The sequence below is a fragment of the Solea senegalensis genome, linkage group LG10 (genome assembly GCF_019176455.1).
Source record: "Solea senegalensis isolate Sse05_10M linkage group LG10, IFAPA_SoseM_1, whole genome shotgun sequence".
NCBI classification, from domain to species: domain Eukaryota; kingdom Metazoa; phylum Chordata; class Actinopteri; order Pleuronectiformes; family Soleidae; genus Solea; species Solea senegalensis.
Genome location: NC_058030.1, coordinates 23,155,140 through 23,173,730, shown reverse-complemented (window position 1 = coordinate 23,173,730; position 18,591 = coordinate 23,155,140). Strand labels below are relative to the sequence as shown.

At 41.3% G+C, this 18,591-nt stretch overlaps 1 protein-coding gene across 3 annotated transcripts in view; it reads left to right on the top strand.

Moving 5' to 3' along the window:
* ptprq (protein tyrosine phosphatase receptor type Q) overlaps nucleotides 1-18,591 on the top strand; it is a 63,257-nt gene that overhangs the window by 21,661 nt on the left and 23,005 nt on the right. For 2 of the 3 annotated variants that reach the window (XM_044036546.1, XM_044036545.1), the window contains exons 19-33: nucleotides 146-257; nucleotides 963-1,074; nucleotides 3,265-3,379; nucleotides 6,320-6,389; nucleotides 6,482-6,681; nucleotides 7,152-7,380; nucleotides 7,802-7,927; nucleotides 8,009-8,155; nucleotides 8,275-8,438; nucleotides 8,714-9,218; nucleotides 9,911-10,072; nucleotides 11,825-12,004; nucleotides 12,098-12,205; nucleotides 13,527-13,808; nucleotides 14,854-15,132. In XM_044036546.1, the coding sequence (XP_043892481.1) occupies nucleotides 146-257; nucleotides 963-1,074; nucleotides 3,265-3,379; nucleotides 6,320-6,389; nucleotides 6,482-6,681; nucleotides 7,152-7,380; nucleotides 7,802-7,927; nucleotides 8,009-8,155; nucleotides 8,275-8,438; nucleotides 8,714-9,218; nucleotides 9,911-10,072; nucleotides 11,825-12,004; nucleotides 12,098-12,205; nucleotides 13,527-13,808; nucleotides 14,854-15,132 (2,791 nt within the window). Of the gene's footprint in view, nucleotides 1-145; nucleotides 258-962; nucleotides 1,075-3,264; nucleotides 3,380-6,319; nucleotides 6,390-6,481; nucleotides 6,682-7,151; nucleotides 7,381-7,801; nucleotides 7,928-8,008; nucleotides 8,156-8,274; nucleotides 8,439-8,713; nucleotides 9,219-9,910; nucleotides 10,073-11,824; nucleotides 12,005-12,097; nucleotides 12,206-13,526; nucleotides 13,809-14,853; nucleotides 15,133-16,909; nucleotides 17,031-17,111; nucleotides 17,267-17,344; nucleotides 17,491-18,170; nucleotides 18,343-18,591 lie in introns of all 3 variants that reach the window. The other variant, XM_044036544.1, reaches the window with a different exon arrangement.

The window sequence follows — 18,591 nt, the reverse complement described above, 5'->3', positions numbered from 1 at the left end:
GGGAACCCTGACAAAGAAGAAAAAGTATTTCACAGTGTTTTCACAAAATTGTCCTTTAAATGATCCAATATGTTAATTTCCGACCCTGCTATATGAGTGTTGTAATGAGATGTCTTTATTTTGCTGTTTGTTTGTTTTTGAACAGGCCGATGTGGTCAGCGTCAGTCCAGGGACAGAGTACACAGTCACAGTCACAGCAGCCTCCTCGTCCAACATCAGCCCTGGGGTCAGCCGCATGATCGTTACTAATGACACCGGTGAGAGATGAGTGGACGTCCACGTGCATTCATTGTTTAGGTTTTTTTGGGAGTTTTAGTCATTCCAGCGTCTCTTCTGCCCTCTGCTGTTTAATTGTGTCTCTGTGTAGCACATTCAGTGCAGGAGGGGTGTGTGTGTATGTATGTGAGTGTGTACTTGTGTTTATATCCCTGTGAGGTCCAAAACATTTATAAACCTATTTTTGTGAGGATATTTTGACCTTGTTGGGACAATTGGACTATAAAGGTCTTTGAGACTTGGTTTCAGAGTTAGGGTTAGTGTTGGGTTTAAGTTATGGTTTGGGTTAGGGAATAATAATATAAGTGTCCTCACTAAGATACTGTATAAAAACAAGTGTGTGCTTGTGTGTGCTCTCCCTTGCGTGTTTAATTCCTTTTAGGTAACTTAAACCCAAGCTTTTGAACTGCAGGTTGAATGGGTCGGCAGTGAATGTCAGTGAAATGCCACTGCAGTGTGAGGCCTTATTCATCCAAGTTCAATCTGAAACTCACACACTCACTCACTCACTCACTCACACAAATTCACAGCCCATAAACAACAACACTATTCTTCAAATGGCTCGTACTCAGCCCTGTGAGGGTCTGATACACAGACATGGTTATTTATCAAAGATTTAATCCACATTTCTTCTTGTTGATGATATGCTTCTATATATTTCTGTCCAATAACATTTCTCTCCGCAGTTCCTGGTCCACCCACAGGCCTAGAAGGAGAGGCCGTGGGCTCTAACGGCATCCTGCTCTCCTGGGCCATGCCATCTGATGATGATGTCAACATTGATGGATATGTCATCAGGTAACTCTCTGTTGTTGTTGTTGTTGTTGTTGTTGTCGCTGTGATTCAGGAGCTAGTTTTCATGGATTCTTCATTAGAATTAAACACTTGATTTCACATCACAACAATATGTACAACAGCAACTTTCAGCATAACACGATTACAACACCAATATATGGAAATAAGACATTTCATGCTTAGACGATGCGGTCACGCCACACCGTTTAATGCACAGCATGAGTAGACAAGCACTTTATGTTGGCCGGGCACAAATAGCTCCAACAGCATGGTGTGTTTTTCATCATTGAAAATGTTCAACTTTGGCAAAAACTTTGCCTCATACAAACCAGTCAGCACTGAGATTCTCTGACTAACGTCACGTCCATGATGATGTCATGTACAGCAGCCAGCCAAACTTCTCATCTGGGTATTTTTACGAGAAGTCTTATCTACACAGACCGTTTAAAAAAGGAAAAAGCTTGAAATAAAGTCAGGATGGATGTCTGTCTGTGACTGCTCTTGCCACAGACACTAATGCACACAAAAAGAGCACAAAAATCATCCTGCAGCATGAATGATGTTAATTGCACAGCGGAATGCAAACATTATTTATTATATTTGGTTCATTTTGACGAGTCAGCAACAGTTGGAGATTCAGAGTGAAAGTGTGTCAAGAGACAAGTGTAGGAGAGAGAGGCTTCTCATTTTCTACTGCTTTATCCTCCACAAGAGGGCCGTGGGGGAGATGAAACCAATTCCAGCTGACACAGGGCTAAAGGCAGGGTCAGGTCGCTGTTCCACTGCAGGGCAAACACACAGAGATGAACAAGCATTCACTATCACAGTCACACCTACAGTCACAGCACGGAGTTAATGTGGGAGGAAACAGACATGAGAAAGCCTGTGCGAACATGGGGAGAACCTCCACACAGAAAGGCCCTCGATTCAAACTTGTGACCTTTTCACTGTGTGGCCACGACTCTGGTCTAGACAGTTTTGAGAGGGGTGTCAAAGCTTTTTAAGTTTCGTATCATTTCAGCAGCCAGCTGCTCTCTGTGCAATCTACTGACGTCCCGTGTTATTAGGTGGATGGTGTTGGGTGAAGCTGCAGAACAAAACAACAAACAAAACACAAACAAGTGAACATTGTTCATTGAATTATTCTGTGAATGTCCTGGCTGCACCATTGTTATCAAGTATCAGCCAATATTTCAATTTTACTTAAATTTTCCTCAATCTCCACTGACACATCTTGTGTCTTCAATAGCAAAATTGCATTTGCACCTAGGACTAGTCAAACCAAGATGCACGATATTATCTACACAATATCATATCAGTGGATATTGGCTTTAAAAAATATTAGCGTATAATCAACAAATATGCCAAGATCCCCCGATTTGACTAATGACTGAAACAGGCTGAATGCGATGCTTCCCAGACTCTACAATTATACTTATAGGGATGCACGATAACGTTAGGCAGCAGACAAAAAAGAAAGCAGTGCAGCTGGGATCCCAATACAGCAAGTACTCGACCAAGGAAGACATTGGCCAGGGCAATAATGATCAAGTTAATGGAAATGATTGCTCTTGACGACCAGCCATTTTCCGTAGTGAAGGACCGAGGGTTCCGAGGGTTGATAGAGCATATTGAACCCCTCAGCAACCTGCTAAATCGGTTGCAATTTAATAAATGTCTGGTTGCCATGAATACTGGCAAGTTTGATAAAGTAATGTAACATATTTTTTAAGTCACTTAACATGGAAACACTCACATACAAAGTGAACTTTACAGTAAGTGAGTGAATGTAACTTTCTTTGTGGTGGTTCTTTTGCATCTGAAACGGATTAATCTCAATCCATAACTCAGAATTACTCTTTCATTCTACCCTAAATTGTTCAAAAACAAACTCTAAATTGTTAGTTGGGATATGGGAGATAATAATCGACCCCCTCCCCCGAGGTATCTGAGGCTGAGGTCTATCAGGATCAAAACCTCTCCTTACACTCTTAAGTTTGCAGTTTTTCCAACTGCTAATTGCACATTTTATCACATTTTGGACAGTGTCCCATACTTGTATAACAGTTCTCTAGTGTATTTTATTTCTCATATTTATACTGTAATTTAGCACTCTTTTTTGTATTGTGAAAACTAATAAACCTAATCCTGAAAATGCTCCTGATTCTTCTTGTTTCTTTTCTTTTCTTGTAGGTATAAGGAAGTATGTCCCTACCCTGACCCCACCTTCACACAGGTGACGATGAACCTGGATATACCAGAGACTCTACTCACTGACTTCACCTCAGGTTCTACCTACCACATTCAGGTAGGACACACTGTTCATGACTCAGCGTTTTATCGCCTTTTCTCTGGAGCTGAGAGGAACGTGCTTTGTGAGCTCATAATTGGCCAAAACAAAAGCAAATTCAATCAACAAAACCCTTGCAAAATATTAACCATTAAATTTCCATGGGTGTTAATGTTGGATTTGTTTTTTTTTTCACAATAATTTTTAGAAATCGTGTTTTTCATTGAAGACCTGTTATACTGTCACTATGGTTAGCTAAGCCTGATCCCACAGGAGCTGCTATTCTCTGGATCTGGCTGAATAGCAGTAATTGATCCTGATTGCATTATTAATCATGTAAACAGATCTTTGGATAAGCCATGGCTCTTTCCACTGCCTGTTGTCACTCAGCTTGAATGTGATCATGCTTATTAGTTTTCAGAATTCATTAACCCACAGTGACCTTCATACAAATGGACTGGAGAGACTGAAGCACACACAGTGATTGTACCTCCACATACTGTACTTTGTGTATGTGTGTGTGTGTGTGTGTGTGTGTGTGTGTATCATGTTACCTAACCTCACCAGTGTGTGTTGGTCCGTGTAACCTTGCAGAAAGCTCAGCTCATGAGCGACTGCTGTTGACACTATAACTATGGAAGCCCATTTCTGCCAGAAGAAAAAAAAATAGAATAAAACTTAGCCTTAATAACTTAGCCTTAATAATAAAAATATCCTCAAAGTAGAAATTATGAGATAAAAAGTTGAAATCATGAGATAAAAAGTCATAATTATGAGATAAAAAGTCATAATTATGAGATACAGTCATAATTATGAGATACAGTCATAATTATGAGATAAAAAGTCATAATTATGAGATAAAAAGTCTTAATTTTTAATGAGACAGAAATGGAAGAGTCAGTGTTGTGTGTCTGTGAAGGTGTTCATAATGTCAGCAGTTAGCTAAAGTGTTGTTTTTTATTATGCCTTCTGATTCTCTTTCTAATAATAATCATTTGCTGCAGGCTGTACACTGAGAGGCGAATGAGCCTTTATTTAAATCAGGAGCTGACCACCATGTTTTTACAACACTGGTACCAGAGCCATGCTGGAAGCCTCATTTGTTTGACGCACGTGTGCTCAAATATTATCATAGCAGCATGAGGCAGCGCAGTATCTGCACTCTTGGCTGATGCATGATGATTGAAGGAAAGAAAGAACCACTTTTAATCGAGAGCATTATACATATAAAGGGGGCCTGAAATGAGCTTCCCCTCTGTCAAAGACCAGCAAGCGCCACTGTGACACCCACAGTGGACAAACTAAACAAAACGTGACAAAACTTCAGGCATTAGCTGTAGGCAACTGGACTTGCTTGAGTTAGGTTTGAAGATGTTTGTGGCTTCTTCAGTTCTGAGTAACTGGTGGAAAAACCAGGTATTTAGCCTCAGTGGCTGGAAACATGTGGAGAGGGTACAGACCGTTCACATCCTGACCTCCAGTGACATGAGCGGTCAAATGTCCTCAAATCTAACTCCAGTAAGTCTGGTTGCCTACAGCGAACACCTGAAGATTCACCAATGAATGTTACCAAGTTTTTCATACTTTACCTTTATTTGTTAAATAGATATTAATAATTGAATCAGCAGGAGTGGCAAGTCTCAAAGGCTGCCGGTCTAATTTACTATTTTTGATAGTGCTATATTAAATACACTTTATATCCTTAAGTTGTCAAACTCTGAATTTGTGTTTATAGTGGTTAAATGTCCATTTTCAGTTGGTTGCAAAATGCAGACTTCTCCCCTAGATGCCATTAAAGCACCACAGGCTGGTGCTTTAATGATTTGATGGTGTTGTAGTCTATCCCTAATTTTGTCTCTTGACTGCTCTTTAATTTCTAGTCACTTCATTTCACTTGAAGTGATTCCACTTCACAAATCAACTTGTGTCAAGAGCATTTAGCAATCAGGCGGAATTCAAACCTTCAAACATCAGGACCTAAACAATCACACTGAAATGATCTAAGTCATCACAGTAAGAGAAGAATGACTTCAATTGAGTGGACGATGCAAACTTCAGCGCCACTCTGATTGGTGCCAGAGCCACTGCTTTGTGGTGCAGACACATTTTCTTAAAATCTAATACTGCAAATAAAAAAATCCAGCTTCTTGATAACTGGACATTTTCATACCTTTGATGTCATTACTGTTGCACTTTTCCTCACTCAAAGAGTAAACTGTAGTTCAAACACAGTTCACTTCTTTTGCTTTACTTACCTTTTCTAATGCTGTTTATATACTGTATATTGGTATATTGTGTGAACTCAGTGGCTCAGTGGTAGAGTGGAAGTCCTCATTCATTTCTTTTATTGATTCTCTGCAAGTTTACATGCTGATGTGTCCTTGGGCAAGACACTTAACCCCATGTAGCTGCTGATGGCTGTGCTGGCAGCGTGTGAATGGGTATGAAAGATGTGTGATGGAAAACACGCTGCACATAGATGTGCTGTATGAATGTGTGGGTGAATGGGTGAATGTGTGAATGGCATAACTGCAGTGTAACGCAGCTGTGAGTGGTCATCAAGGCTAGAAAAGTGCGAAATACAGTGAATACAGATCATTTACTTATCCAAGTTCAATTCATTTTTCTAATTCTATTCATAAACTGTATATTGGTAGCAATGTATTTAATTGTTGTATATTTGACACAGAGGTAAACATTTGTGCAGTATTTACTTTTAAAAAGCTGTGAATCTGAGAGATTAATAATGATTCTGATACTGAGAAAGTGTTTGGCGTTCATGTGTATGTGTGTATCCATCTTGTCCCAGTATAAAAAAGATGCCATTGTTGTGTGATTTTTCTTATCAAGAGAACTGTAGCTGTAACAGTGTCATTTCAGTTGTAACCATTGTCTGACATTAGTGTATTATTGGGATAATGAATGAACTGAACCAAAACGACTCTTCTCTTTCTGTAGGTAGCAGCCATAGCTCCAGCTGGATTAGGAGCCTTCAGTAAATCTGTGTACATAAAGACAGCAGAATCCCGTGGGTATCCATGCATCTGCACGCTGTTTTTAAAACCAAAACTAGTATGAATAAGGTGACATGTGTCTGTGTGTGTGCTGTACCTCCTGCAGCCCCCGGCCTGGTCACCAATTTAACTGCATTTGCTCAAAACCACACGTTTGTCATGGTCACCTGGTTCCTGCCGCGCCGCATCAACGGCCTCATCACCAAGTTTGCCGTCAAGGCGAAACACGCCCGCACTGGTCAGACCATCCGCATGCTGGAGGTCAACGCAGAGGACATCATGACTGTGGCACTGCCTCACTGCAATGTACAGTATCTCATCTCTGTCTCTCTTGGTTTGGTCTCTTTTAGCTTGTCTAACCTTTTGCTCTTTTGCTCTTGTGTGTTATTGTGTACTAGATATGATATGTTGAATTACTCCCTCTCTTTTATTTATATCCCCCCTTCCAGTGCCTCAAATCTCCTCTGTCCCCTATTTGTTTTTTTTATCTCCGCTGATGTCTGAGTGGTTGCTCATCTGTTTCGCACTTTTACATTACATTACATGTCATTAAGCAGACGCTTTTATCCAAAGCGACTTACAATGGAATTAAGTACAATCAGCCAGGGGTGGAGTCGAACTTGCGACCATTGCAACCATGATGTTTTTCGCATACAGGGTTTATTACACAAGTTTATTATTATATATTATGATTTTCCTTCCTCTCTTGGGAGTATGAGTGCCACCATGTCTTCTATTGTGTTACCATCTGCATATTTATGATTTTCTGTGTGTAGGATGCAGCTGATATCCTGTCTCGTGCCACTCTGAGTCCGTTAGAGATGACGGCATCGTCTCCACCCATCACCCTCTCCGCTGTCCCCTCTGCGGCCTCCTGGAGTGTTCCTATATCAGTGGGAGTGGATCAGCTGCGACCTTACACTGCCTATCTGTTCGAAGTGTCTGCCTTCACCTCTGATGGAGAGGGACAGATAGCCTCCACAATGGTCCGCATGCCAGAGTCAGGTGTGGACAAAGAAGCAGGATTACGGCTGTAGTTTGTGTTTATTGTAGCATCTTCTTCTTCTTGTACTTCTGCCACAGCAGATCATCTGCCTCCATCCTGTCCTCTCCCTTGTGTCCTTTACTTTTACACCAACTGTCCTCATGTCCTCCTTCACAACATCCATGAACCTTCTCTGTGGTCTTCCTCTTTTCCTCCTCCATCTTCAACATCCTTTGTCCAATATAATCACAACCCCTCCTCTGCACGTGATTGATATATTTTACTATTATTAGGGTATTTATTTCACTTATTGTACTAACCTGTGACACAGAAATGTTTCAGAATTCCCCCTCAATGTCTCAAAGAAGGGTATGTAATAATGTTTAACCGAAAATGTAACCTTCAAGGGAAACATGTGTTGTTTGTTGTTGTTCATTGCAGCCCCAGAAGACTCACCCCAAAACTTCTCTGTACTGAATATGACGTCGAGATTGATCTCGGTGTCCTGGAACTCTCCCAGCATCATCACAGGGAAATTCTCCTACATGGTTTATCTTTATGGACCAGGTTAATAAATCAGACACACTTTGCCTCCATGAACACACACACATGATTCAGACTCTGAATTGTTTTTCTTCATCATCCCAGGACTGGTGTCTGAGGAAAGCACAGGGGACATGCGCTTCACGTTTGCCGGTTTGACGCCCTACACCAGGTACTCAGTGGGTGTTCGAGCCAGAGCAGCTGGAGAGCTGGGTCCTGCAGCACAGGAAGATGTAGTTACACTTGCTGAAGGTGAGAATGCTCATTAACGTACTAACACATCTCTTTCTGGATTTATGAAGTGTGGTTAGTTGTGTGTTTATTTGGTGAAGATGAGAAGCGTACCTTGTCTCCTCCGTTTGCCCGAGCAGCTCCCAGTGCAGTGCAGAACCTGTTAGCAGTAGCTGAGGACTCAGTGTCAGTCTGTGTGAGGTGGAAAATCCCTGCTCAGCCCAATGGACCGATCATGCAGTACAGACTGCAGGTGTTGGTAGAAGACACTCTGCTGCAGGACATCACCCTCATTGCAGAAGTGGTATGTCAGATTTTATAGTTATTTATAGGTTATTCAATCATCAATGATATTTGCTGTTAAATATTCTACTGTAAAGACTTTTGACCTGGTGAAGAACATTTTTATTTAAATGAGATGTATATTGATTACGAACCATAGCTAAGAGGAAAAATAATTAGTTAGCTAATTTAAAGCAAAAGCTTAAACAACTTACTTTCACCACATGCCACTCTGTGACATTTTAACAAACAACAAGATTGTGGTACATTTTTCATCTTTTTACTTTTATTCTTCAGAATTCAACAGATTTATACGATGCTGAGACATTTACCCCCAATGTCCCACACAACTCAGGAAGGCGTAAGAGAGCTGCTGACCTCAGTGTGACCACATCTCCATCCCCTTTCACACCCACTGTTTCTGACCACACACTGCCCACTGAAATAACTGCATCCAGCTTCAAGCACTCTACACTTGGCAGCTCTGACAGCATCACCAGCACAGACTTTCAACCTTCCACTGAGAATCCAGACCAGACCAGATTTCCCTCTGCTTCAACCTCCTACAGGGCAGATATTCACTCATCTGACCCTTCTGTCTCTGGAACAAGTGCTTTTTCTTTCACCACTGTGCCACCTGCTACTCTTCCACCCTGGTTGACAAAGCAAACACACACTGGGGATATGAACACAGATTCCTCTTCCTTGACCCTGACTCCAAGCCAGGCCCGCATGTCCACGCGTGATGCATCCATAACGGGACACTTCTCAACACGCGGCGCAACATCTTCTGGAACCACAGGTGGGGCAGCACTAACCCGACACTGCGTCTCTGAACTTCCTGAAAAACTCAATCCCATTTCACCCCTTGTCTCGACCACTTCGTCCTCCATTTTGCACATTCATGTGAAGTAGAGGGGTAAGGTGAAATGTGAGGGCTTTATAATTCCTACCTTGTTCTATTCTTTCTTGCTTGCTTTCGTCAGTGCTGTCGCTAAGTACACCAGACTCCCCTGTTAAATTCTCAGATTTTTGAAATGTCCTTGCTTGCTTGTTGGAGATTAACGCATGTTTTATTTATTTTAAAGTTTTTTTTATCTGACCTACAGTTCAGCATTGTTCAGTTTAATTCTTGTGTCTGACGTCGCGCTCGTAACTCATCCAGGGACGACACTCTCTGACCACCTAGTGGCCGGCAGTCTGTTGACGTCACATTTTTAGTATCGGTTCAGCTTGCGCGGAACCTTGTCAGAGCAACTACTAAAAAAGTAATGGACAGACAAAAGAAACGAGTAGAACCGAGTCGAGTAAGTAGAACTGTATATTAGGGCTGGGTGGTATATTATACCAAGTATATTTTCAATTTTCAAATGCAGTAGAGAATTACAAAGTACCATTTATACCACTTATACTATAAGTTGTGCCTGTGTTTGCATCTCTTTGCACATGTGGTCATGTACTGTATACATTTCAATGTCCTCATGCATGTCACAGGTGTAACAGTCAGAGAGGAGGTGATGGATGTCCTGTTGGAGGAGTTGTCTTACCTGGTGTCAGATCTGCATCCCTTCACTGAGTACACATTCAGGGTCACTGCTTACACCACTGTGGGAGAAGGTCCTGCCACGAACATCACTGAGAAGACCCGGGAGCAGGGTGAGTGCTCACATGACACATGATATTCACATGTGTGTAAGATTTACTGATCTCTAATGGTGAGACAGCAGATTGTAACAAGCGGAGGACTCCTCTGCTCAGGGAACTACGGTGGCCTGCACGTCATTCTCAGTTTGCTTAGAAAGTTTCCACTTTGAAACATAAAAGGCATGCTATCATTGGTTTGTCTATTCAGGTTATTGTAAAAACATGGTGGACTAGTTATTCTTCTAAAATATATACACATTTCTATTTTTTTTATCTGTTGTTATTCTTATAAGACAAATCCACGTTTTGTGTTATCTTGTATTTTATAGTTATTGGTAAATTATCTGTTACATGCACATACACAGTGAGACACAGAGGCGACATGAACCATGTGACCAGACTTGATTTTCTTGACAGTCCCTCTAGCCACTAACTTCAGCTTTTTACTACTTCCTGTGTAAACCTTTGCCATAATGCTTGTCAATAAGAATAGCTTAAAAGATAGAGGTAAAGGTAGGGACGGTGATGTCACCCATAAGAATTTGAACTGACAATTTTGAAGCGAAATTACAATTTGGTCATTTTTAAATCTGAATTTGAGAGGAGTCACTGTTGTGTGAAACCAGCTGTCAATCACACTGCTGTCCTCTCAGTGTCATGCTTTATCATCAAATTTCCTCAAATGGGAACATTTTATACATATTGAGTCCTCAAAATGAAACAGGCTCATTTATGTTACTCACTATAAAGTAAATATGAATGAGAAACAAGTTAAAATGTTTTTCATGGCCTGTCTTCCCCTCTGCTCAGTGTCTTTTTTTCAGTGTCAGAACAACTGCTACAGTGGATCTGTAGCAGTTGTGTAGTGCAGAGATTTATTCCTTCGGCTAATATTAGAGAACTGGGCACATACAATTCATTTAAAGCTCATTTAAAGAAATGGCTCATTAATGCTCAGGTCTGTCAGCACTAAAAACTCATTAGCGTCGTCTGTGCGAACCTCTCCCTGTTGCCTGCTGACCTGTTGCTGTCTCTTGGCATCTGAAGTCCACCCACATGCTTGTCTTTTATTTGTGTCCTCGCTGTATCAGATCGACTCAGATCTGTTTTATATCTTGCCGTGTGCTTTGACTCTGCTTTGCATTTGACTATTTAACAGTTTTCACTAAGGCAGCAATGTTGCCGCTATAGTCTACTATGATTTACATCCTTGTTTTGTTCTTCATGTTATCATTTTAGATCACTTTATGCATTGTCTGTTGTATTTTGATGGTACCTATGAATAAATTGCATGGTGTCTTGAATGTTGGCTTTCATGTTTGAACATTTCTTTCTTCCTGTTAATATTGTCCTGCATGGAAGTGACTCTAAGATTTATTTTCAGTTTTTATTCTGTTTTTAGAATGACTTTTTTAACGTATGTCCAACGACTACAGAATAAAGTGTATTGTTCAATTCTGGCACATTTACAGCAATGTCGATTAATGTGCCCTGTGAACAAAAACAATAAAAAGCAAATAAATTGAAGAAGACCTGACGCTAATGACTGAAACCATGAAGTCCTAAATGTTAACAATGCTAAATAGATGCTAAATTGTAGTTAAGTAATGCTTATTCCCTACCCCCATACACAGTTAAATGGTTGTTATTGTGTTAACTGACCGTTGAATAGTTGACACCTTCATTAATCTGAATAACATTATTAAAAGTTTAGATAGTTAACATGAGTTAACGGAGCCCCTTGTTCTGTCTGTTGTCTCTCAGTTCCGAGCTCGGTGCTTGAAGTGTCCTATGAGAACATAAGCTCCACCTCCATACAAGTCAGCTGGGTCCCGCCTCTCAACCCTAACGGACGGATCACACATTACACTGTGTACGGCCTGAAAGTGCACAATAACGAGGCCCTGAAGTGGATGACTAACACGACCAGCGTGTTGATCACAGGTGCTGGTTCATTCACATCTGTCCTTCGTTACAATCACTGCAGCACAGGTCTAAAGCTCATTATCTTTCTGCTCTGTTTTGATGCATAATAAGATTTGGACAAGCACACTGGATATAAGCTGCGAGTGGCTGCATCTACAGCGGCAGGAGAGAGTGAACTCTCTGAGCAGGACGACATCTTTGTCTACACTTTAGAGGACGGTATGTATCGAGCGTAAATGTGGAAACACACCTGGGCTGCTCTGTCCAAAAATATACCACACACCAACCATAGTGTAATTTGACTTCTTCCTCTTCCTCTTCCTCTTCTGCTTCTTCTTCTTCTTCTTCTTCTTCTTTCAACTTCTCCCTTTAGGGGTCACCCCAGCAGATCATCTGCCTCCATCTTGTCGTCTCCCTTGTGTCCTCTTCTGTTACACCAGCTGTCACAACATCCATGAACCTTCTCTGTGGACTTACTCTTTTCCTCCTGCCCAGCAGCTCCATCTTTAACATCCTATGTGCAGTATAATCACTACTCTTTCCTCTGCATGTGACCAAACCATCTCAACCTTGACTCTCTTTCCGTTCAACCTGAACTGTCCCGAGAATATGTGGTGTTTACATTTGACAATAACCTAAGTACAGGACCAACAGGCTGGGGGACTCGTTTGTCCCCCGGGCCATCAAACTGTACAATTCCTCACTGGGGGGGAGGAGGGCAAACAAAACAAACAAAACAAACAGTACAAACTAAACAAAAAACTGTCCATAATCACAACTCACAGACATGTGCAATAAAACCCTGGACAATATGGGGTATATATATATATATGTATGTATATGTATATATATATGTATGTATATATATATATATATATGTATATATATATATGTATGTATATGTATATATATGTATATTTATATGTAGGTGTATATGTATGTATATAAATTTTATATTATATATATGTTTATTGTACTACAATTATCAGAGTCATTTCTCTGCTCACTCTTTGCTCACCTCTTTGCTCACCCTGACCACAGGTGTAAGGAGAAGTGAAATAAATGGACAAAATAAACACAAAGGAAATAATCCGAGCATCACTTCTGTGGAATAATTAATAACTTACATAAGAGGATCCATTTCTGCGAGCTCATTATCCTCCTTTCACTCCCTTTTAAAAATGTTTTTTGCACTTTTAGTGCACTTTTACAGGACTCAGCGTCTGAGTTTATTTTACTATTCAAAATATTTAAATGCTTTTATGATGTAATGGATCTTGGTTTGTATTTTACAGTTTTTATTCTTTTATTCTAAAGTTGTCTGATTACCACGTCTGCTTTTAATTGCTTTGGTTTTGCTTTTATTTTTTTGTCCTCTAAAGCACTTTTGAACTGTACGAATAAATGATTATCATTACACCCAAAATGGTTCTAAATATCCTCATGTTCCTCCTCCATCTTGATGCTAATGGGTTACATTAACATTTTATTGAATGAATGGATAACTTTTGGATTTCTCTTACCCTTCTCCCCTCTTCAGAGCCTGACTCCCCACCTGTGAACCTCACTGTGGTTGAGACCAGCCCTTCCACTGTCACACTGGCCTGGTCCCCACCAGAGGAAGCCAATGGTGTGATCCAGTTTTACGAGGTCCTGTACGAGAACGGATCCTTCTCCGCTGCGATGAACACCTCCTCAGACAGAGTGACTCTTCTCAACGTGAAGCCGTTCTCGTACTACAACGTGTCTGTGAGGGCGTACACGCGCTACGGCCACGGCAACCAGACGTCGGACATTTTGCACCTCTTGTCTGGAGAAGATGGTGCGTTTATGGATTCATAATAGGAATAACACATGTTTGTGGCTGATACAAAAATTTTGATTTCCTACAGATATGTACAGGACTGTGAAAAGGTCTCGGGGCACCACCAGCTTTGTTGTTTTTCCATCCATTCATTGTTTACTGCTTTATCCTTCACATGAGGGTCACTGGGTCACTGACACAGGGTGAACAGCAGGGTCAAAGCTTGGACAGGTCACCAGTCCATCGCAGGGCAAATACTTATTCACACCTACAGTTTGTAGTGTTTCTGCATGTGTTTGAAGGAAAGATCTGAAGAACATGCTAACTCCATGCAGAAAGGCCCTTGTTCTAACCCCATATCCCCATTTTTACAGAGAGAATATGATAAATTTACTAGATTTATTAAATGAATTTACCAGAGTCTATAGCTCTGTGTCCGTTTGCCAGATATGGAAACTGTATCTTATCAGTTCTAAAAATCAACATCACCAACAGGAAGTATAATGTGTGCTGGACTGCTTCTTTCTGCATAACACACGTATAACATTATGTTACAACAATACACACTCCTGTCACACATGCACCTTAACAGGCGCTTGAAAAGTGGGTGGGCGAAGTCCATCTGTATCCCCCCGCCCACTACAACCCTGCTGCATATGTTTTTCTGTATTTTCTAAGTGTTCTCTTTGATTTCAATTAATGAGCTAATTGTAGTTTAAAAGTTGTAGTGTACAGCCATTATGGGCACACTATAGCCAAGTGGAAAGGAAACTTGGCTTGTGACTGAAGGGTTGCTAATTTGAGTCTGGTACCCAATCCTCATTGTTAACTGAATAGGTCCCTTCCTCACTGTGGCAACCTCCAGAGAGGGAGACGCAGGAAGACCTTGGGTTTCTCAAGACTCTTGCAGAGCACTGTATATTACTTGATTATAGTCTTTTACCTATTCTTAAACAACTTAGTGTGAATATGACATATATTGGCTCATCCCTAATGCATACACACATGTGGAAAAACCTTTAGCAACAATATAAACTATATATGTTTTTTGTTCTCTCCTCAGTCCCGGGCAGCCCTGCATACGACCTCTCCTATGAGTCCGTCAGTCCTAGTGAGGTGAACGTGACCTGGCAGCCTCCTCTGCTTCCTAACGGAGTCATCACCCACTACAGCCTGGAGCTTTGGAACTCCAGCCATTACCTGAACCTCACCTCGCCAGACAACTTCATCCACGTCACGCATCTGCGGAAGTACACGCAGTACCGCATGGTGGTGCAGGCACACACGCGTGCGGGGCCAGGAAACTACAGCGAGCCGCTCAACATCACCACACTGGAGGATGGTGAGAGGGGGCGAGTGGGGCAGAGGGAGCATGAGAGGAGGGCAGGGTTTGTTTTGGCTCGCAGGAGGCTGCATGGTGACATGAGTGGCTGTCAAGTTCAAAGGGCATCTGATAAAAATCTGAGTATCGCTTTATTTTGATAGTCCATTGTTGAGTAATCTACTAGTAATCAACAGGTATTCAGGATCTTGTAATTTTTTCATCTACTGTTCTCAACTGTTTTTCACTTGAATTAGATGGTAGTGTAGTATTCCCTACTAACTGCCTAATAAGCAGCTAATAAGCAGCTAATTCTCAACTAGTCGATGATGATGATGTTTACTTGACAATGAACACATTGTAAACAGAAACTTGACATGATCCTGTTTACTTTCAAGTGACGGACTAATCAGAAGTAGATAGTCAGCTAATAAGAAGCTGACGCAAACAACGCAGAACTAGTTAAATGATGTCAGTCAGTCAGTCATCATCTAACCGCTTTATCCTCCACCAGAGGGTCGCGGGGGGTGCTGTGCCAATCTCAGCTACATCGGGCGATAGGCGGGGTACACCCTGGACAGTTCGCCAGTCCATCGCAGGGCCACACACAACTAGAGACAAACAACCATTCACTCTCACACTCACTCCTATGGTCAATTTAGAGTGTCCAATTTACCTAATCCCCACATTGCATGTTTTTGGACTGTGGGAGGAAGCCGGAGTACCCGGAGAGAACCCACGCACACACGGGGAGAACATGCAAACTCCATGCAGAAAGGCCCTTGTTCCAACCGGGGCTCGAACCCGGGTCTTCTCGCTGCAAGGCGAGAGTGCTAACCACTACATCACCGTGTGGCCCTAGTTAAATGATGATTAAATAAAAACAGTATTTATATCAGTGATTTGTACAAATAGTTACAAACTCTGTGTACAAACAACTAGTTTCCTGCGTGTATGATTTGATGATTGCAACATTTCTATGGTCAAAATCACTGAACTTACTAATGTCCTGTTCAAATACACGCTAAAACAGTGAAGTGAGCTGTGACGCGCTGGTGGTACTGTCCGCATCACCCTGTGCATTTTCACTGCACATTTACGGCCGTTCAGAAAAACTAAGTAGGTTACACACACACATTCATTAAATTAGACAGACTGTGGAGCATGTGTAGCACATGTGTTATCAAACATGTATATTGGTGATATAAAGAGATGTGCCAACTGCCTGTTTCAGTCAGTGTGTGCAGCACAGAGCGGAGGCACATATTGAAATCATACAGAAAACTCATTTATAGAACAGTCAAGTGGACAAATAGATTTTTCTTTTATCATTGTTAGTATTTTACTCGTCGTGATTTATAGTCACTGGGCACTTTTGTATCAGGTTAGGGTAACACACACTTGATACAACTTATAGTCTACTGGCAGTTAGTTCATTGTGTGTCACTTATCAGTGATTATTTGTTGATATGATACTGAATACCTGTTGATGACTAGTAGAGAGTCAACAACAGACTATCCAAATAAAGTGGTACCAGATATTCCATTACTTCTCTCTGTTTCTGCTTAAGCTCATGTTGTTACATCACAGGTTTCTGATCCCACGTCGCTTATCTCTCATCAGGACTGAGAATCACAAGGAGCCATTACGACTAACCAGTTTTCATTTCAGGGCCATGTTCTGTTTCTCTGGGGCAGTTTCCCGATCCGGGTTTCTGATTTGCCAATGTACTTTTTTATAAGTCACCTGTTGAGTTTCTGCTTCTATCGTCTATACTCACTGGAAAGTCCTTCTCAGCTCCAGACACGCCTCCTCAGTTCCTCCGTTCCAGAAAGCTGTCAGACTATGAGGTGGAGTTGTCATGGCAACCACCACTCGAAGCCAATTCAGACATCCTCTACTACATTGTCAGAGTTTGGTGAGTTAGTAAAGCTGCACACCGTCATTGTGTTTTGAACATGGAGCATGGTGCTACAGGTGTGGTTGTTTCCTTTGTTAGGAATGAAACAAGTGAGCTGTGGCAGAATGTGACCGAGACGTCAGTGGTTATTAATGTGGACTCAGAGAGTCCCTACAATGCATCCGTATCCAGCTGGACCAGACTGGGAGATGGAGGAGTGATAATCTACATCAGCTTTACCACCACAGACGCAGGTGCTGCATCACATTATGCACTACATCTTATAAATAGAATGGGTTTTTTTGACATGAAAACTTTCTGTCTGCCTTCAGAGCCTTTTGATCCCCCACAGGATGTGACTGTTTCTAACATGACTACCTCTTCTGTCACTCTGCTGTGGAAGCCACCCACTCAACCCAATGGAATTGTTGTACACTACACTATTTACTACTCTGAAAACAACACTGTGACTGAGCAGGTGAGGCACATATACCCCACGTATACCACATACCAGTGGCGGTTGTGGGTATTTGAACCAAGGGACGCTCAGTTCTGGCCCAGTTATTTATACATAAACTATTACATCAGCAAAAGAACAACTTGAAGAAGGAAACGTGACAATTATGTAAAATAATATATAAATATAATAGTGTTTGTTTATTTAGAGAGTTAATAACGCACAACGACCAGCTGTTTGTCTACAGTTCCCTCGCAGAAATCCACACAGCTCTGAGGCAGGAAAGGCTCTGTATGTTTCTGCAACGCTGTCAGTCAAAAACTGGTTCCACCTCTTGTCATCGGTGTGGGCGAGACACTTGTGACAATTTTGCCTCATTTGTCCAGTTACCGCTGAGCTGAAAAAAACCTACTCTGTGCCATTTCAGAGAACAGTTGAAGCTGAGCTCCGAGTGATTTTAATGCGGCGGCTACAGGGATATGAAAATCAATGTCAATCATTCTCAATTAACTCATTTTTAATATTGAAATGTAAATACAACACACTTGACGATTTCAGAGTAAGCTGACTTATACATAATACATGATTTCCACTGTAAATATTAAGTGCATATAGTTTTTTTTATAAATAAATCATATACATATAATACAGAACAAATTGTCTTCAGATTTAACCTGAACATGTTTCTTTTCTCTCTACAGAGGCTTCCTGTTTCAGATTTACCTGCCCCTGCCTCTCCTGATTTACCCTTCTCCTACACACTGACGGGGCTGATTGGGGGCACTGAGTACATTGTGTGGATGACATCCAGCACTGTGCAGGGAGACGGAGGTGTCCAGAGCCACAATCTGACCCTGCTCTTACCCGAGGACGGTCAGTATAAATACTTTAAACTTCATTCGATAAACATTAGTAGACCTACGTGTAGAAAGGTATGAAGGAGTATTAGGGCAACATTGAGAAGAATAAAGAATAAAGTCGGAAATCTATGAGAATAAAGTTGTAAATTTATGAGAATAAAGTCAATACATTTTAAAAAAGTCATAAATTTACGAGATTAAAGTGAAAATAAAGTCTTAATTTACGGGCCCTTTAGATGGGTTTTGTGGTGTCTGTAATTTA